The sequence below is a fragment of the Sorghum bicolor genome, chromosome 1 (genome assembly GCF_000003195.3).
Source record: "Sorghum bicolor cultivar BTx623 chromosome 1, Sorghum_bicolor_NCBIv3, whole genome shotgun sequence".
In the NCBI taxonomy this organism is placed as follows: domain Eukaryota; kingdom Viridiplantae; phylum Streptophyta; class Magnoliopsida; order Poales; family Poaceae; genus Sorghum; species Sorghum bicolor.
The window spans coordinates 71,070,309-71,087,219 of NC_012870.2; the positions used below are offsets into that span (position 1 = coordinate 71,070,309).

The 16,911-nt window shown below is 46.1% G+C and overlaps 4 protein-coding genes across 8 annotated transcripts; 3 read left to right on the forward strand and 1 right to left on the reverse strand.

Annotated features, from left to right (window-relative positions):
• LOC8078832 lies at window positions 3,039–5,479 on the forward strand. Its single transcript, XM_002465484.2, has 5 exons — window positions 3,039–3,381; window positions 3,489–3,592; window positions 3,718–3,886; window positions 3,993–4,226; window positions 4,316–5,479. The coding sequence occupies exons 1-5, from the start codon at window positions 3,205–3,207 to the stop codon at window positions 5,240–5,242; spliced, it is 1,611 nt and encodes a 536-aa protein (XP_002465529.1). The 5' UTR covers window positions 3,039–3,204; the 3' UTR covers window positions 5,243–5,479.
• LOC8054314 lies at window positions 8,854–10,496 on the forward strand. Its single transcript, XM_002465485.2, has 4 exons — window positions 8,854–9,118; window positions 9,224–9,327; window positions 9,446–9,611; window positions 9,722–10,496. The coding sequence occupies exons 1-4, from the start codon at window positions 8,945–8,947 to the stop codon at window positions 9,836–9,838; spliced, it is 561 nt and encodes a 186-aa protein (XP_002465530.1). The 5' UTR covers window positions 8,854–8,944; the 3' UTR covers window positions 9,839–10,496.
• On the reverse strand, window positions 11,789–12,338 carry LOC8054315 (LYR motif-containing protein 4). The gene has a single exon (XM_002468115.2). It carries the CDS (start codon window positions 12,232–12,234, stop codon window positions 11,950–11,952), a length of 285 nt encoding a protein of 94 aa, XP_002468160.1. The 5' UTR covers window positions 12,235–12,338; the 3' UTR covers window positions 11,789–11,949.
• Window positions 12,505–16,210, forward strand: LOC110431736. Of its 5 annotated transcripts, none has more exons than XM_021451197.1 (6): window positions 12,505–12,778; window positions 12,882–13,197; window positions 13,801–13,874; window positions 14,339–14,418; window positions 15,500–15,651; window positions 15,914–16,210. In XM_021451197.1, the coding sequence occupies exons 2-6, from the start codon at window positions 12,915–12,917 to the stop codon at window positions 15,982–15,984; spliced, it is 660 nt and encodes a 219-aa protein (XP_021306872.1). In that variant the 5' UTR covers window positions 12,505–12,778; window positions 12,882–12,914; the 3' UTR covers window positions 15,985–16,210. The 5 variants fall into 5 exon arrangements, with proteins under 5 accessions (XP_021306872.1, XP_021306875.1, XP_021306871.1 ...); XM_021451200.1 differs by having other exon boundaries at window positions 12,505–12,682; XM_021451196.1 differs by having other exon boundaries at window positions 12,513–12,682; window positions 12,820–13,197.

Genomic DNA, 16,911 nt, shown 5'->3' on the forward strand with positions numbered 1-16,911 from the left:
CAGCACGTTGCAGCCAGGGGAACGTCACGCGCGCTGAAAGGGGCATCAATAGTAAGCAAAAGCGGACTGCTGCTGCTGCTGCTGCTGCTGCTGCTGCTGCTGCTGCTGCTGCTAAATGACTGCAGACCCCCACGGGCCATGATGCGCGGCGGCGGCGGCGATGCTTTTGCGCGGCCGTGCCGTGCCGATGGGCAACGCCCACTCATGTGTCATGAGAAATTCCCCTGACCATCAAAAGCGCGCGGCTTCGGAATTCATAAACTACTCTAGGCCATGCAGATGCAGAGTTGCATTACAAACTTGCTTGTCACCGGTCACCACTCGGATGTTTTAAGCTGTAAAGTGAGTCGAGTGCTCAACCGAAATCCTTTTTTCCCGAGACGCATATCTAAAGGTGTACTACTAGTTTTGTACTAAAATATTCACGGATAGACTCGTAAAAGAGCTGCGTCGGATGAACGCATGCCTGAATCGATCCGTGTACGTACGAAAGGGAATAAATCGAATGTTCTGTTAAGAAAAGAAGACGACGACGACGACAAGACATTCGTCAATGAATATATTGTATACTTTATAAGTATATACGTTATATATATACACAGAACTACTAGTAGTAGTCTTGTACCTCTCCCTCCGTAGTCAATTAAACATTTTGCAAATAGTACGTAGCTTTCAGCGCCTACACAGTTCAGCTCCTGCGTAGTCTGCACAAACACATGCCACTGTGCATATGCAACCTGCATACACGCTTGGCACTTGTAACAGTGTGCTGAACGTTACAATACGACGGCACGGAAGAAAACGACCCCTCTCTGCCAATTCCTACCAACGACGAAACGACGCTTGTGCGTGCGGTGCGGCTAGAGCTCACAAGCCAACAAGCAAGCGGTTATTTGCTACGAAACGGGTGGCCGATCGACGAGTTGGACGGGAGCGAGCGGCGGATGATGGATTGATGGTTACCCAGTCCGTGAACGATATGCTGCGGTGGTGGATTCTCCAGCAAATTAAAATGCAATTCCCCTGGCGCAGGCAAACGAAGAAACTTTTTATTCAGGCCACGGAAAGGATTTTAGCTACCAATCAAGCATGATTTAGCCGGCAAGCCACGAATTGCTCCGATCCGCTCGGCGGCGTGTCTGTGTCTTGTCCAAGGCGACATGCTCGGGATCCCGCTTTACAACTGTTAGATTAGATTGCCATCACGGGGCAATATGCTGCCGCCCCAACCGCTCTAAATAAACTAAGGTTAGCGGATAGCCGCTTAGGGGAGTAAGCAAAGCATCCACGCTTGTACTACAAGGTGTTTCTATTCTATCAACGGAATATTTAAAAGATATGGGCACAATGAAGATCTAGTTGTTGTTTATATCTGGTGATATGTTGTGTACTATGTGGTTTGCTCTTATGTTGTGTCCCATTGTACTTCTACATATGCAATTACGTGGTTTACCACATTTATCAATGACAAGTTCACGTCGTCTAAAAAGTTTCTATAGGTTTTATGCTTTTCAGATATTTCAAGGCTTTCTGTTCGTTGGTGAATGGTATGTAGGTCTTAGGATGTAGGGATGAAAATGGAAACGATTGATAGAAGGCTAAATCACTTTTGTTTTCATATATTTTTTTCTCAAAACAAAATTAGTACTATATTATCAGAAACGAATACGGCGTTGATATTTTAATAATTTTGAAAATGATAGTAGTCGATCGGAAAATATATTGAGAACGATCGAAATCCATGAGAACGATATCCTAAAAACGATAAACACACCAAACCATCGAACATGAAAAGATCTATAGAACTCAGCCTATTTCACATGACAATGATAAATAAAGCCACAGTTGACAATATCACAAGCTAAAACCACATAGCTCACAGCATCTTAGGTCTCAAACAAGAGCAAACCACACAACAGTATGACAATTCTTGACAAAGATACAATATAAACGATTATGTTCCAAGTTGACTCGACATAGCATAGTGATCAAAACTTGAATTACTAAAGTCCTCTTGGAGGTTATAGCCTGTAGGCTTCCTAAAGATTATTGTCAGGCCTTTGAATCGGCAATTATCAATGATAAATTACAAGTTAAATACGGAAATCTTCGAAAACGGTCGGAAGAAGGCAAAATTAATTTCGTTTCCATTTTCAATTATTTTTACTGTTATCGTTTTCATTTGTTCGGTTATTATTATCATTTCCATTTAGGCCTAAAAAACAGAAAAAAAAAACTCGAAAACGATTTTCAAAAATCGGATATTATTATTTTCGTTTTCATCCCTATTAGGATGGTTACACCACCAGCTGGTTGCCCCCGGCACTCTGCAAGATGAAACTCTAACACACAGTAGGCATGCTTTCAAGACAGACATACAATGATGTTGCTCTCGTGGAAGGCTACTCATGTAGCATTTACCTTGTTTTCAATAACCTTTTTGAGGGGTGATAACTTGTAACAACTTTCGTTTTGTTTTCAGAAAACGAACTGATGCTAACTGTTGTAATAACTGTGCTCTTCCATGCCTGCCATACCAAAAATCATGAAATGAATCAAATATACTTCTAAGTACTTATTTTAGCATTTTTACGGTACATGTATCAAAAGGTCTCATGATGTACCAAAATTACTAAAGTCTTATTTGAATGTTGTTGGATTCACCTAAATCCACATGAGGTAGGGTAGATTATGGTAAAATTTAGTTTAAGTCTCACTCCAATTTACCCCAACACATGTGGATTAATACGAATTCAACTACATCCAAACAAAGTCTAACTTGGATTTTGGTGCCTAGTATCGAAAAATGGTACCTTATTTACTCAATTTCGTACCCTCCTGTTAAACTTTGGAATCAGTGATTATTTCTCCCTGTGATGAAGTCTCCATTTTGGCGTTTTTCATTTTGGCAAGTGACGCACACAAAATGCACATGATTCCAAAGCCCGGTAACTTTGAGGCTGAGCTGGACAGAAATCAACATGTACAAAACTTGGAGACTACCCAATTCCCAAAAGAAGCATCAGCAGCAGCGCAGGCTTGCCCGTCCAGAGCAAACTCCGTAGTCCACAAGCAAGTCAGGTCTCTTCGGCACAGAGCACCAATCCAGTGACCAGTATAAGAAGCGGACAAGCGGGCCATCAGCAGTTCACCGCCACAGCACCAACCCCGGACACCACCGTTGGCAGCCGCAGCCAGAGAACCATGGGCCTTTTCGGCAAGAGCACCTCCAAGCAGACCGCCAAGCTCAAGTCCCTGGTCAAGCTCGCCGTGGCGCGCCTCGCCGTCGCCCGCCGGCCTCGCCTCGGTCGCCGGTCCATCGCCCGCAGCGACGTCGGGCAGCTCCTCTCTATCGGCCATCTCGATCGCGCGCTCATCCGCGTAAGTGCCCGTCTGTCTGTTCGTGTACGTCGCGTGTGCCAGTGTCTCTCCGTTTGCCAGTTTGCAGCTGTAGTGATACGGAGTGGTGTGTGTTGTTCGTCGAGCAGGCGGAGCAGGTGATCGAGGAGGACAACATGCTGGAGGCGCTGGACGTCATCGAGCTCTACTGCAAAATCCTCATCGAGCAGGCCGCGCAGCTGGAGAAACCCAAGTATGTGCAGAGTCTCTCCCCTTCAAAGTCGTTGCTCTTGGCTTCTCGTTTCGATTCCCCGTTTCCTCGGTTCCCCCGATCTCAAACGGAAAGATTGCCACTTTGGTTCGTTCGGCGGAACCCAGGGAATGCAGCGAGGAGATCAAGGAGGCGGCGGCGGGGCTGATGTTCGCTTCCGCGCGGTGCGGCGAGCTGCCGGAGCTGCTGGACGCGCGCGCCATCCTTGCGGACAAGTTCGGCCGGGACTTCGCCAGGGCGGCCAAGGAGGGCGCCCACGGCGTCGTAGACCCCATGGTAGCTTTAACTCCTTTCAACCAACTCGCCTAGTTTACAGGTTGTCCCCCCAACCGCACTGCATGATCGGAGTTAGAACTGAAACTGGCCTGTTGGTTTGTTGCAGTTGGTGCGGAAGTTGTCCGGCGAGAGGGCGAGCTTGGAGCAGAAGAGGAGGTTGGCCAAGGAGATCGCCGCCGAGAACGACATCTTGTTGGAATTCCCTGCGAGCCCAGGAGAGGTTCACCAAGATGGTCGCACGACGTCGCGGATCAACAGTCAGAGAGCAAGCGAACAAACGAAGAAGGCACCGGGCAGAGCATTTGTCGTGGAGAGTGCGGTCAAGACGGATCGTCTTGAGGTTTGTGCCGTGATCGCACTACAAGGATCATCAGAAATCCAGTATCCTTGCGGTATTTCATTTTAAGAATCGATGTGTAACATGTGCAGGTGGAGCGGAACTCTGTTAATGGCAAGGTGAACCCGAGCCTTGCTCAGCTGAGCCTGGATGACAAGGTGTTGAGGGAATCCAAGAAGTACTCCGACGCAAGGATGGCGGCGGAGGCAGCCTTCGCGTCCGCGAAGTTCGCCGCGATGGCCGCCCGGGCTGCCGTCGAGCTGTCTCGGTCTGAGTCCCTTGGCAAGGGATCGAGGGGCCGTGGCTACGACAAGGTGCCGTCCGTGCAGACCACGGCGGCAACGGAGCAAGGAACGGCGCCGCCATCGTGGAGACCGCACAAGTCCCCATCGCCGTCGCCCTCGTGGAGCGACAGGAGCACGGCGACCTCGGTCGGGTCGGACGTTGCGCACAAGGGGAAGGAGGTTGCGTTCGACCAGAGCGACGGGGAACTGGAGGACCAAGTGACGGAGGACCTCGTCTGGCCCCCGTCGCAGCGCCGCGCATCCTACCGGAGGACGGCCTCCACGGTGGGCACAGGCGTGGGCCCGTGGTACGGGGACGCCGGCAGCACAGGCGCGCCCGGGAACAACACACTGCCACACGCGCGCCCGCAGCACAGGCGTCACGCCACGGAGTTCGCCGCCGGTAACGCCCTGGGCGGCGGCCAGCGCGGGCAGTACGTGGCCCCGCCGTACAGGAGGACCTCGACGGCCAGCACGGGCAGAGACAGCGACGCCGCGCGGGACGACGGCGGCGCGTACGAGAGCTCGTCGTACGTGCACCCGCCGTACTCGAGGATGGTGTCGGCGCTGGAGCGCAGCAACGAGCACATCGCGCGGCACGAGGAGGTGCGCAGGATGGGCACGGACGCGCGGGCGCTCCAGGAGCGGGTGTACGGCGCGGCGCCAGGGCAGGGGCAGGGGCACGGCCCGCTGGACCTGGAGAGGAGGGCCATCTCGGTGCGCACGAGGAGATGAGCGGTTTCTGTGGTTTGGTGCTGCCTGCGGGAACCATGGAGATTTCCTGCCTCTGGAAATGAAATACACATGGGTAGAATCAATTAGAAGTAAATTTTGCTAGAAATTCAGGACTGCTCATGGAGCTGAATATTGATACATGCATACTGGTCAGTACGTGGCCTTATTGTACAGAGGAAAGGATTGAGTATCGAGTTGTGTTTTCTTTCCTGTAGAAACTTAAGGAGTTTTGCTTCATGGTAGGTGTTCCTAAGCTGCAAATTTTGTGTGCTCTTGCATTGAGAGTCTGACGAGTGAAGGCTGAGATGCGACGCGTCGCGCCGGCGGCCGCAGCCAGCAACACCGAGGCTGATGGCCTGATGCCGGGCGATCGCCCTCGCTCGCGCTCTGTATTTGGTCCTTCCGTCCTTGCACTAGTCGCGTGCGGCGTGCCCGGCACCATTTCGTTCGCGCGCGCACGGAAGCGGTCACGCGCTCCACCGCGCACCTCTGCGCAATTGATTAGCGTCACATTTGGGTCGGTAGAGGTCGCCACAGCTACCGCGTGTTCGGCAGCTAACTGCCATCGGATCTGATCTCTGACGAAGATGAACTGGACGTTTGGACCACCCCCTACTGCGAGTTCCGGACCTTTTTCCTGCACCAGCTTTGGTTTCGTCAGTTCATGTGTTGCAAGGTGTGTGTAGTGACTGCGGAGTGCGGACTGCCGCTGCCCGCTGCGCCTCTGCTCGGCACCTGTCCACGTTGCCTAGTTGTCGAACGGCGGCCTGTCCTTTTGTGCCACCACCTACTAGTTCTCTGCCTCCCGCTAGATCGCAAAACACAGGTCAACCGAGTCCCATCCGCTGCCGTGCGGTAGGAATCGGACGAACTTGAAATTTTTGCCCTTTTCATCACGTGGAAATTGAAATTAAACTAAGGGTTTGTTTGTATCTCATTTTTATGGTGAAAAATCTAGGTTCTAAATAGTGAACGTAGAATCTGAATTTTGGAAAAAGAAAAAAGAAAAGATGTTTAGATATTATTCTCATAGTGATTATTGTTCTTTTTACATTGAAAACGTCTAATAATATGTTTGATCTAGAATCCAACTACGTCAAACTCTGTCCATTGTAGGGCAAAAACACCCCAAATTCCACAAAAAGTATACTACAGTAGTAGGACGACTTAAATCTCACCAAGAAGAAAATTATACACCATGTAGAAGAATAGAATTGGTGAAATAAATAAATTGATTTTATGGGCTAATTATATAGGGTATATAGAATTAATACAATATGATACTATTCCTATTTACTCTAACATCCCCCACAAGTCACAGCAGAAGCACTTCAGACGGTGAGGCTGGAGAAGCTGACAAGCTAACACTCCCTCACAGTCATAACAATCGATGCGCCGCATATGCCATGGCTAGAGAAAAAGTCGATGTATCCTCAAGCAAGGCGGTAGTCCTTTTGTGCCGATGTCAAAGTAGTCGAGCGTGAGGGGCACACTTCTTGCTACCCGTAGTCCTCTCCTGTAGGGTGTAAATGATCGAATACAACTAGATACCTACGGAAACAAGTACGAATTTGGTTACAGATATTTTGGATAAGATTTAATTTGATATTAATCATCAATTTTTCAATTAGATATTAACATCATGTATGTCCAAAATTGAGTATTCAACTAAATCAACATGGGCAATACATTTCATATGGGTAATCAACCCCTTTGGTCGATAAAAAATATTAGCACCATTTACACCCCGCTCTCCGGTCTACCTATACGGGAGACGGAGTGAGAAAACATGTGGTCACACAATTGAGATATTTTATTGGAATAAATTATTTTCTATCAAAGTTTATGATAAAATACAATATCTACATTATCAAATTAGTTTTATATACCAGCACGAAACAAAACACACCTGCCTTCTCTTTCAACCGCCACCCCATCACCCTTCCTAAGGACACTGGCTCGGTCTCTCTCCTCTCTCCTAACTAGGGATGTTGCCAGTGGATAGAGGAGTGAGATGACCCATTCTTCTTGTAGTTTTAGGTTTGGTCTGTGGATTGTTGTTAATCTAGGATTTGGTTTCCAGTGTCATTCATGAGGCGATGATGATGATGATAATGATACTTTGAAATAAGCTTTCTTTGGCCTCTCCATACCTCGACGATAGTGTTCGGGCCGGTGAGAGTTTAGTCCATCAAGACTACTGATCTTCTTCAAATCTTGTCATTTTTGTATGCTCATCAGAGGAAGCAGATGGTTGTTTTTTTTGATGCGGTGGTCTCAACCTCTTTTTTTGGTTTGTTCTATATTTTGATGGTGAAAGACTATAAGCCCATGTTCTTTTGAGGTTTCTCCACATGATGTTTCATGAAACTAGATCTATGTTAGTGGCAAGTAGTTTTTGTGGTTTTTCGAAGCATTGTTTGGCAAGAGTGTTTGCAGGTGTCCATTTCTCTTGTCGCTTTCCATTGTGAATTTGTGATCTTCAAGCTCTAGCAATCAGTGGATGTTCGAAGGAAGAAGATGATTAATTTGGTCTTTGATGTACTCTTATTTTCTTTAGAGGTCGTTTTATGTCTTATTTTCCATCTTTTCTACTAGCCGTTGTTTTTCTTGTGTCTTTATAAAAAAAGTTTCGTATATGTAAATATATTTTTCTATAAATTTCATCAAAACTAAAGAAGTTTGATGGACCGTATGAAGGAGTATCTCATTTAACAAAACCATAAACACAAATAGTAATATATCAATGACCCCATGGCCACCGTGGCATAGACATGCGCAAACTCATTTACAATCACTAACAGAGGAAAATTAGTTAAAAGATTCACGTTTGGTTTGGAAAGAGATAACTAGAGTTGTAAACTTAAATAACAAGATATTATATTTTCACCAAAAGAATAGTTAGCTAGACAACAAAACCATCAAACACAAATAGTAAAATATCAGTGACCCCACCGTGGCTTACAGCCAAACTCATTTACAATCGCTACTACAGGAAAATGAGTTAAAATGTTCGTGTTTGATTAGGAAAGAGATAATTAGAGTTGAAAATTTAAATAGCAAGATATTCTATTTTCACTGGAAAATAGTTACACAATCGAAAGTCGCTGTGTCAGTGTTCCATACTAAACATTGTCTGCTTTTTTTTTTGGGTGGGGGTGGGGGGAATTCCTGTACCGAAATCAAAATCAGTGGGGCAGTGCCACACTTGTGTTGTCTTAAGTCAGTAAAACAGATGGTAAAAATCTAGCAGAAGACAGCAAACACGAGCTAGTAACACAAAATATCAGACAACTTAGAGCCAGCAAGATCATTTGTTTGCGCGTCCATTTGTTCTCTGGCAAAAACATTGCACGTGCAAATTCGCTGTACCTCTATTATTAACTTTTCTTTCCAAAAAGTTTACCTCAGTTCCTTTCTTTAGGCATGTGTGCAACGGAGCTGTGCAAATCCAAAAGGAGTACGTTTAAACCGAACTGACAGCAGATACACCAAAATTGGAGATGCCAGACAAGAAGAACGGCACTATAAAACCTTTGCCCCTCCGACGGACTTCCTCATCAGCCCACAAGCAAGTCATCTTCTTCTTCCCCGTCCTCTCAACCAAGCAAAGGACCAACGGGGCAACTAGGCTTGGCATCTACATAACAGGGTAACGAAACCAGCACCAGGAACACCAACTCTGGCAACAGGGGATCAGCAATGGGCTTCATCCACAGGACCTCCAAGCAGACCAGCAAGGTTAAGACCCTGCTAGGGCTCGCCTTGCCCCGCCTTGCCGCGGCACGCCGTCCCCGCCTCGCTCGCAGGTCAATTTCCCGCAGCGATGTGGGGCAGCTACTGGCACTCGGCCATCTCGACCGTGCTCTCCACCGTGTATGGCCAGACTATCATCCCTGACGTACATCCTGTTAAATGAAGCTTCATACTCTTTAAATGCAGGCTTACCAATGCTGCTGTTCTGTGTCTATCTCCATGTAGGCAGAGCAGTTCATAGAGGAGGACAACATGCTGGAGGCATTCGACATAATAGAGCTATACTGCAATCGCCTCATCGAGCACGCAAAGCAGTTAGACAAGCCCAAGTATGCATCTTCTCTACACCTAACATCTGAGTTTATCTTGTTCTCATATTTGCCACTATTGTTTCAACCGCTTTTACGTTTGCATGATTATTCTGTCCAAACTCAATCTCGTGTGTAGTGAATGCGGCGAGGACATTCAGGAGGCAGCCGCCGGGATCATGTTTGCAGCCGGGAGGTGCAGCGATCTGCCGGAGCTAATGTTTGCACGCACTATACTGGCAAATAAGTTTGGTGGCGACTTCACAGCCATGGCAAAGGAGGGCACTGGCGTTGTCGACCCCATGGTAACTAGAACAATAATATCCTATATTCATTCATGGTCCAATCACATTTATTCGGAACTGGAAACAGGAATAGCTGGAATTTACACGGTTGGTTTATGCTACCCTTTCAGTTGGTCTGGAAGCTATCTGGCAACAAAAGAAACATGGAGATGAAGAAAAAAGTGGTGAAGGAGATTGCTGCTGAGAACAATGTGCTACTGGACTTCTCTGAGTTCCAAGAAGGTTGAGCAGGCTCAGCAGCAAACGTTCTGCACCATCATGAACTCAACCACGAGGCTATATACCAAACTGACATGGATGAAAGTTCAGAGTCAGACACTTATCATTCTCCCCCGCGCAACAAGGATCCATGCGATATGTCCAACTCTGATGGAGCAAACAATGGCATTCAAAACAAAAGAACATGAAAAGTTCTGTGCGCACAAGAAGATGAACATTCAGAGCATCCAGCTCAGATGCAACAATCCAGAATGAGGAAATGCTATGTTTAGCTTCAACACTTACCAAGTTATGGGTGTGCACATGTTAAATCTGTAACTGTAAAGCAACTAACTAGGTCCAATTAATTGAGTCAGCAAAACCTTCCATTTCTTCACGAACAGCCACAGGCCCACAGCAGTAGCCATCAGTTATATAATCCATAATACTGCCCTTTCTTCTCCAATCTATCAAGTCTCTAAAAAGAGAAGCCCTACCTTGCCACAGAATTTACATACAACCTAATACAGGTTCTTGACCATAGCACCTGTTAAAATATGTGAAATATCTCCACTTCGTGTGGTGTTTTGTGTTTAGAAAATTCTTTGTGGATATATATTTGTAAAATCTAGTTTCTTATGATGTACATGTACTTGATGGGCTAATACGAGATGGCTACAGATGGCATTGAGAGGTCTCTTATGCATTGAGAAAATCACATGCTACTAAAACATGTGATTTTAAGCTTACTGTGTTTTAAATTGAATGACCTAGATATCTAAGGTGTTTTAGAATCAAAGTTAGCAAGAGAAAAAGAAAAATACGAGAGCACCAGCTAGCAGAGAGGGGTGGAGGACAGGCCACCCCAACATGCTTGTGTCCTGTGCAAGACAGAATAAGGCACAACAGCCTGACACCAGATCTTCTGAGACTGAGAGACATGAATGATGGAATAACATAGTGCCTCTACCACAATAGCTTTCCTCTACCCCCCTATCTAAGACTCCTAATTGTTGCTCTCTCAAGAAACTAAGGAATCATACTTAACCAGCAACCAAGAGGCATCTATTGGTAACTTGACACGAAACATGTATGTCAGCGGATATCACTTCATTCGGCCTTGTTTAGTTCCCAAAAAATTTTGTAAAATTTTTCAGATTGCCTGTCACATCGAATCTTGCGGCACATGCATGGAGCATTAAATATAGATAAAAAAATAACTAATTGTGCACAGTTTGCCTGTAATTTGCGAGACAAATCTTTTGAGCCTAGTTAGTTCATGATTGGACAAATATTTGTTAAATACAAACGAAAGTACTACAGTGTCCATTTTGCAAAATTTTTTGGAACTAAACAAGGCCAAGTCAGTCACCACATTGCCTAATGCCAGTAGTTGTAGCCTAGCTGCCTAGGGCTCCAAAATAAGGTACTACATAGGTAATCAGTAATCTAGTCTGAAGAAAGCCATAAGCTATTCAATCTTGTTTTAGTTTGAACCATCTGTCAAGAAAAGAACACAATTCTGGTTTTGGACTAAGCAAAACTTTCTTAAGTTTAACTAAGTTTTTATAAAATATTAGGAACATTTGGGACTCCAAATAGGTATACTATGTAAATATATTTCATGATGCATCTAACAATAATGATTTGGTAAATAATATCATTTTTTTTATATATTTGGTCAAAGTTGAGATAAATTGACTTGTTAGAAAGCTAGAATTGCATCCTTTTTGGGACAGAGGGAGTAACTGAGATCAGTGTGCCAGTGGGGGAAATTTCATCAAATAGCTGATGAGCACTGCAATTGGCCCCAACGCCCCACTGTAACGGTGCCAATTCGGTACTGAGCTAACATACTCGCGCCCAAAGTGCAAGCAAACAATCACAGCCAAAAACCAGCGCCGTCAGAAGAGTACTAGGGCAAGGCAATAACCACAATCACTCAAGCAGATAGCTTTGCAGACGATAGCAAGAGATAATGACAGTAGAATTTAGTGATTTATTGCACAGAAAGAAGCAATATCATGTCAATCATCCAGCAAAGGTAATAACACATCAGTTTATAGTTTCATCACCACACAAAAGGAACGAATCCGGAAAGGGAAACGATGAGGAAGAAAAGGGCGCAGCACCTCGTCCATCACTGCACCTTCAACTCCATCACGCTCTTGGCCTTGGGGGCGTAGAGCGAGTAAACCAACGCCTGCCGCTTCGCAACCTCTAGCTGCTTCTTCCCCTCCGAGAACGCCGCCGCGGCGGCCGGCGCGTCGGCGAGGGCGCGGTTCTCGCGGAAGGCGTCCGCGGCGCGTCGGCGCGTGTACTCGCGGATGTTGTAGTCGGAGAACTGCTTCGCCGTGCGGAGTAAGGACCGGAAGAGCGCCAGCACCTCTGTCCTCGTCGGGGCCGCCGCCGCCGCCGCCGCCATCCTACCGTGCCGCGGTGCCGAAAGCGCTCGAGAAGGGGGAGCCGGAGGCGGAGAGGCCTGTTGGTCTCTGACTCTGTAGTAGGTAGAGAACTCGTCCCCGTCGAGAAGCTCCACGAGCCTTTTTCTGGGTAGTTCGCCGTACGATCCGAGGGACTAATGGGCCGGAATTGGTTTTGTTGAAAGAAAGAGTTCACGAAAGGGCCAGAGATAGGGCTGTTTTGTAACGGTGGCCCAAAACATGTAGAAAGGCTGAAAGGGCCTTCCAAATCGTTCCTCGTGTCGTGTACAACGTCGAGGAGGGCAGCGGGGAGGGGACAGCCGACGCCGGTGGGCGGTGGCGGCGGTCGCGCAGCAGCGTTTCCCTTCAGCTTCGATCACGTTGGTGGCGGCGCGGGCTACAGAAGCCTCACCCACCGACGATTTGACGGCTGTCGAGCCCTGGGACGAGGTGAGTGCATTTTTCTCCCTCGCCCCCGTCGTACCCGATTCTCGGGCTTGGTTAACAACAGCTGAAGCGGTGGTGCGCAGTTGGTTCATCGATTTGGTAACATCCCATCCATGTTTGGTGTTTGAACTTGTTTATAGGCCATGCCCTGAGTCGTGAGAGGTGACAAGAAACTTGTTTATAGTCGTTTTCGCTACCGTAGGTTCCGCAGTCGGTGTTCGGGGCAGGGGGAGCAATGGGTTCGGTCTCGGACTGCCAGGAGAATGGCAACCACCAGTCGCCGCCGCCGGCGGCGGCAGAGGCGGAGCTGGTCGTCGAGGAGGGCGATGCCGGCGACACGATCAAGGGCAACTACCAGCCGCCGGAGCCGGTGGCTGAGGCGGGGCAGGTCGTCGAGGAGGGCGATGCCGGCGTGACTATGGAAGGCGTCGCTTCCATCGCCTTGCTGCCTACCGGTGCCATCTCCGGCCATTTTATTCGGCTCCCGGGCTCCATCTGCTATGGGCTACAAGGCACCCGTATTCATCTCTCCCCATTCCCCTTGCAGCTGTTGCTGATTTGTTCCAAGTTTCACGCTTGATAAAAATATTGTTATGCTGTTCTCATTTCTAACAAAAATCACAAAAAAAACATTTTTTTTAATGCACAACATGAATTATAGTGTTATACTGTTATATATCATAAGAGGGTTTCTCATCTGTTGGTATTAGGTTACCTCTTTTTGGTGCCACCATCCCGAGCAATACCAGTCACCAGACCAACATTTATTCTCTTACACCCAGCACCTTTTGGCAATAAAAAACTTTGTATAAAATTCTATAACATCTTGAACTAGGAGCTTTCCTTTTATGTTACTGATTTTTTTAGATTCAGTAAAAGGGGGCTAGATTAGTCACTTTGATCTTCTTGGTAGCTTTGGTGGATAGCTTCAGTGAGATAACATGTTCTTAATTATTTTAGTGGATTTGAGATGGTTGGTTGGGAATACTTTGTTCTTTGCACTAGTTCACCATCTGCGTCTTTACTTTTTGCTATGTAGAACAGGAGATAAGTTTGAAATTATATTGTCAGAAGAAGATATTAGCTTATTTTGTTATTTTCTTCCATTTCCATTTTGTAAGCAATATCTTGCGAGAGGGAATGTAGCCGAGGAGAGGACTACCGCCTTATAAAGCTCACCATCATTGATTTTAAGGTGAGGCATGTCTTATGTATTTGCTTTGCTCCATCAACCATATCTTGTACTAATCAATAATCCTGTTTTTAACTAAAAAACTATCTTGGTTATTTTTGGTCCATCGTATTTAAAAAGATCATACACCTACACCTAGTTATTATATTTATCATGAAAGGATAAAATGACATGATCTTTTTTTAGAGGGGAATGGAGAACTTGAACCCATACCTCACCTGAAATCATTTTGTGCTCTAGGCTCAAGCAGTAGGCTTAGTGTGTGCCCTCATGAAACTGTGAAGTCTGTGCAACAGAGCCAAAATAGATAATCTTTTGTCATGGAACTATGTGGCTTCTGTGATAGAGGCTAATTTTTCTCATTAAACTGTGCAATTTGTGCAACGGAGAATAACTTTCTCCAGAATGTATGATGTTTCTGGGCTGATGTTAGTTTTTCTGATCAATCTGTGATGCTGATGTGACAGAGCAAGAGAGAGAAGGTGCTTGTGGTGGAATGCAGGGGTCATGATGCTGCTCGATTACAAAACATTGACCATTTGCATGGGTAAATTTCTATCACTAGATTTCATAGCTCAGTTTGGTGCTACTGAATTCACCTTTTGTCAAACAATATCAAGTGGTGTTTTTGTTGCTCAGACCGTCAGACGTGAGGATTTGCATAGATTTCTGTCGGTGTACATGAATGGAGAATCTATATGGCTTCTTGTGTCCCATTTTCAGTTAACATGTTATGCTAGGAGTTCTTGTCTTATTATTTTGGGCACTTCTGGAACATAACAATTTTGTGTAAAGTACCATATTGTATCACATTGTATTTTCGGCAAAGTTCTTTTGTAGTGTTTTTGAGCTAAACTTATCAAGGGCATGTTTTGCCAGACATTTAGAGTTATCTAATCTAGAAATGATAGTGGCTTGGAGTACCGCTAAGTTTTCTGACACACGCTTGACCTCCAGTGTTTAAATCGTGTAACAGATTTACTGCACACTCTACACATTTTGGTGGTGCATCTGGTCTGTTAGCATCGATGTATATTTACCAAGTTGCTATCATCTCTTAATCTTGGATGCCAACACCACACTGATAAGTTCATTATTCTGCAACTTTAGATATGTAAAGGAAAACCAGTGAAAAACTTAACCATGACAGCCCAGGTGACTCACCCACCCAACAAGGTCCTTTCGACACAGTGCCACATCAGTCAAACATTAGAGCAAGCCTTAGCTGCATATGGACTGATGCTTAAGTTCTTTTTGGAGTTAATACAATTGAATATTGATGAACTCAAACCACTATTCCCTTTTTTATTCTTATTTTTGGTTTCTGAAGTCCAACTTGGCAATCTATGAGTTTTTTGGTACAAAAATTTCTTCAAACATGTCATCTTCTAATACAAGATAATGGTGATTATTTGGACAACAGTAAACAGTTGTATGGTGGTGCCTTGAATAAAATTAATGTGCCAACACTGATGCTTCTGTTCTGTAAGTAATCCCATGCTAAATTCTCTAGGACTGATGGTCCCCATGCTGTGGATGAATCCTCACTGCAATCTAGATTTATTTATATCTGTTATTGAGTCCTATAATGATTTTGGTTTCCCTAAGACAAATAAACTACTATGCAGGTGGGAAGATGACATTGTTGGCTTGGTTGAGAAGGAGCATGGAAATGAGAAAGTCTTGCTCTCTTTTGAATGTGAGACGCTGAAGGCTGATAAAGACGCGGAAGATCATATTACCAAGTATATGCCAAATCTATGTGGACTGGATGCAGTTGGTAAGCACTAAGACTCTGCATAAATTATGAGAAATGTTCAACATGAATACCAGTAATTTAGCATAAATAATGTATGCGCGAAATCTGCTCGGATGAACAGCATTAGATAGCATGGATAACCATTAAGTCATACAAAGTACTACACAGTGTGCAACTCCTTATCAGTAGCACAGGATTTTCATTCAACAGCTAGATTTTCCAGCAGCTGTGGCTACAATACAACCGTGTTGTAGTATTTCATTCATTCTTCCTTGATTTGCAGTAAATGTAGGGAAAATGAGCATCTCAGGCATCAATCTCGATGAGGACGACGAACCAAGAGGGGACAACTGAGAGCAGATGCGCTTTGCTAGAGCGTGTGAACAGTGGTCATTGTTCACCATCAGACGCTTAGACTGCAATGAATATAGCAATCTGATAAATTTCTCACTTCCAATGCCTGTACTTAAAATTCTGTGGCTGTGAATGTGAATCGGACGTTTCAACTTTCAAGTTACCACGCCGCTTCTGGCACGAATGCCATGGGTTGGTTGCTAACATGATGGGTGCATTTCTTGTCCCTGGCGGTACTGTTTGTCACGCTTTGTACGTATGTCTAACATTGCTTGTCTGTTTATGAGAGTGGTGCTGTGGTTCGTTTGTTCTGTTGCGGCCATGAAGAGGGCCCCGGGTCCATCCGTGACGCACATGGCTGTGCATGCTGCACGGCACAGCAGGTGCCGTCCTTTTGCGGCTTTGCCACTGGACTGCAGCCCCGATGTGCACTGCCATGGTCGATCTCGGACTCTCGGTTCTCCGGTTGAAGTTCCAGTGGTTTTCAGATCAGTCAAGGCCTCGAATCGTTTTGATGGACCAGCGGCATGGACGATGCAGTGGGTTCTTTTTGGTCATGCATTCATCATGCCCATGACAGGGGGAGTTGCACGCACATTTGTGATGAAATCATGCGAGATAGTACTTCTACAGTGTACGAACAACGGAAGGTGAGCAGCAGGTGGGGAAAAAGCGTGGCATCGGGGTCCACGCTCGAGAGCAAGTAGTGCATGGTTGCATGCCCGTCCGGCCCTGCTCTTTCGTCACTTCGTCAGAACGTGCTTCCCACTCTGCCCGCACCGCACGAAATTGTCACCCCGGGTAAGCCTCTGATCTGCCGCCACGTGCCTACCATCGAGATCCTACGGACCCAGTCGCTTGACCCGGTCCGCACGCCCGCTCTAGCTCGTGGCGGAACGAACGTGGAGAACGCGAGGTGAAATCGTA

Coding starts and splice junctions, on each gene's coding strand:
- LOC8078832 (XM_002465484.2), top strand. CDS start 3,205: ATGGGCCTTTTCGGCAAGAGCACCTCCAAGCAGACCGCCAAGCTCAAG. Junction 3,382..3,488: donor TCGATCGCGCGCTCATCCGC/GTAAGTGCCCGT, acceptor TTCGTCGAGCAG/GCGGAGCAGGTGATCGAGGA. Junction 3,593..3,717: donor GCGCAGCTGGAGAAACCCAA/GTATGTGCAGAG, acceptor GGCGGAACCCAG/GGAATGCAGCGAGGAGATCA.
- LOC8054314 (XM_002465485.2), top strand. CDS start 8,945: ATGGGCTTCATCCACAGGACCTCCAAGCAGACCAGCAAGGTTAAGACC. Junction 9,119..9,223: donor TCGACCGTGCTCTCCACCGT/GTATGGCCAGAC, acceptor ATCTCCATGTAG/GCAGAGCAGTTCATAGAGGA. Junction 9,612..9,721: donor CTGGCGTTGTCGACCCCATG/GTAACTAGAACA, acceptor CTACCCTTTCAG/TTGGTCTGGAAGCTATCTGG.
- LOC8054315 (XM_002468115.2), bottom strand. CDS start 12,234: ATGGCGGCGGCGGCGGCGGCGGCCCCGACGAGGACAGAGGTGCTGGCG.
- LOC110431736 (XM_021451197.1), top strand. CDS start 12,915: ATGGGTTCGGTCTCGGACTGCCAGGAGAATGGCAACCACCAGTCGCCG. Junction 13,198..13,800: donor CTATGGGCTACAAGGCACCC/GTATTCATCTCT, acceptor CCATTTTGTAAG/CAATATCTTGCGAGAGGGAA. Junction 14,419..15,499: donor AACATTGACCATTTGCATGG/GTAAATTTCTAT, acceptor ACTACTATGCAG/GTGGGAAGATGACATTGTTG.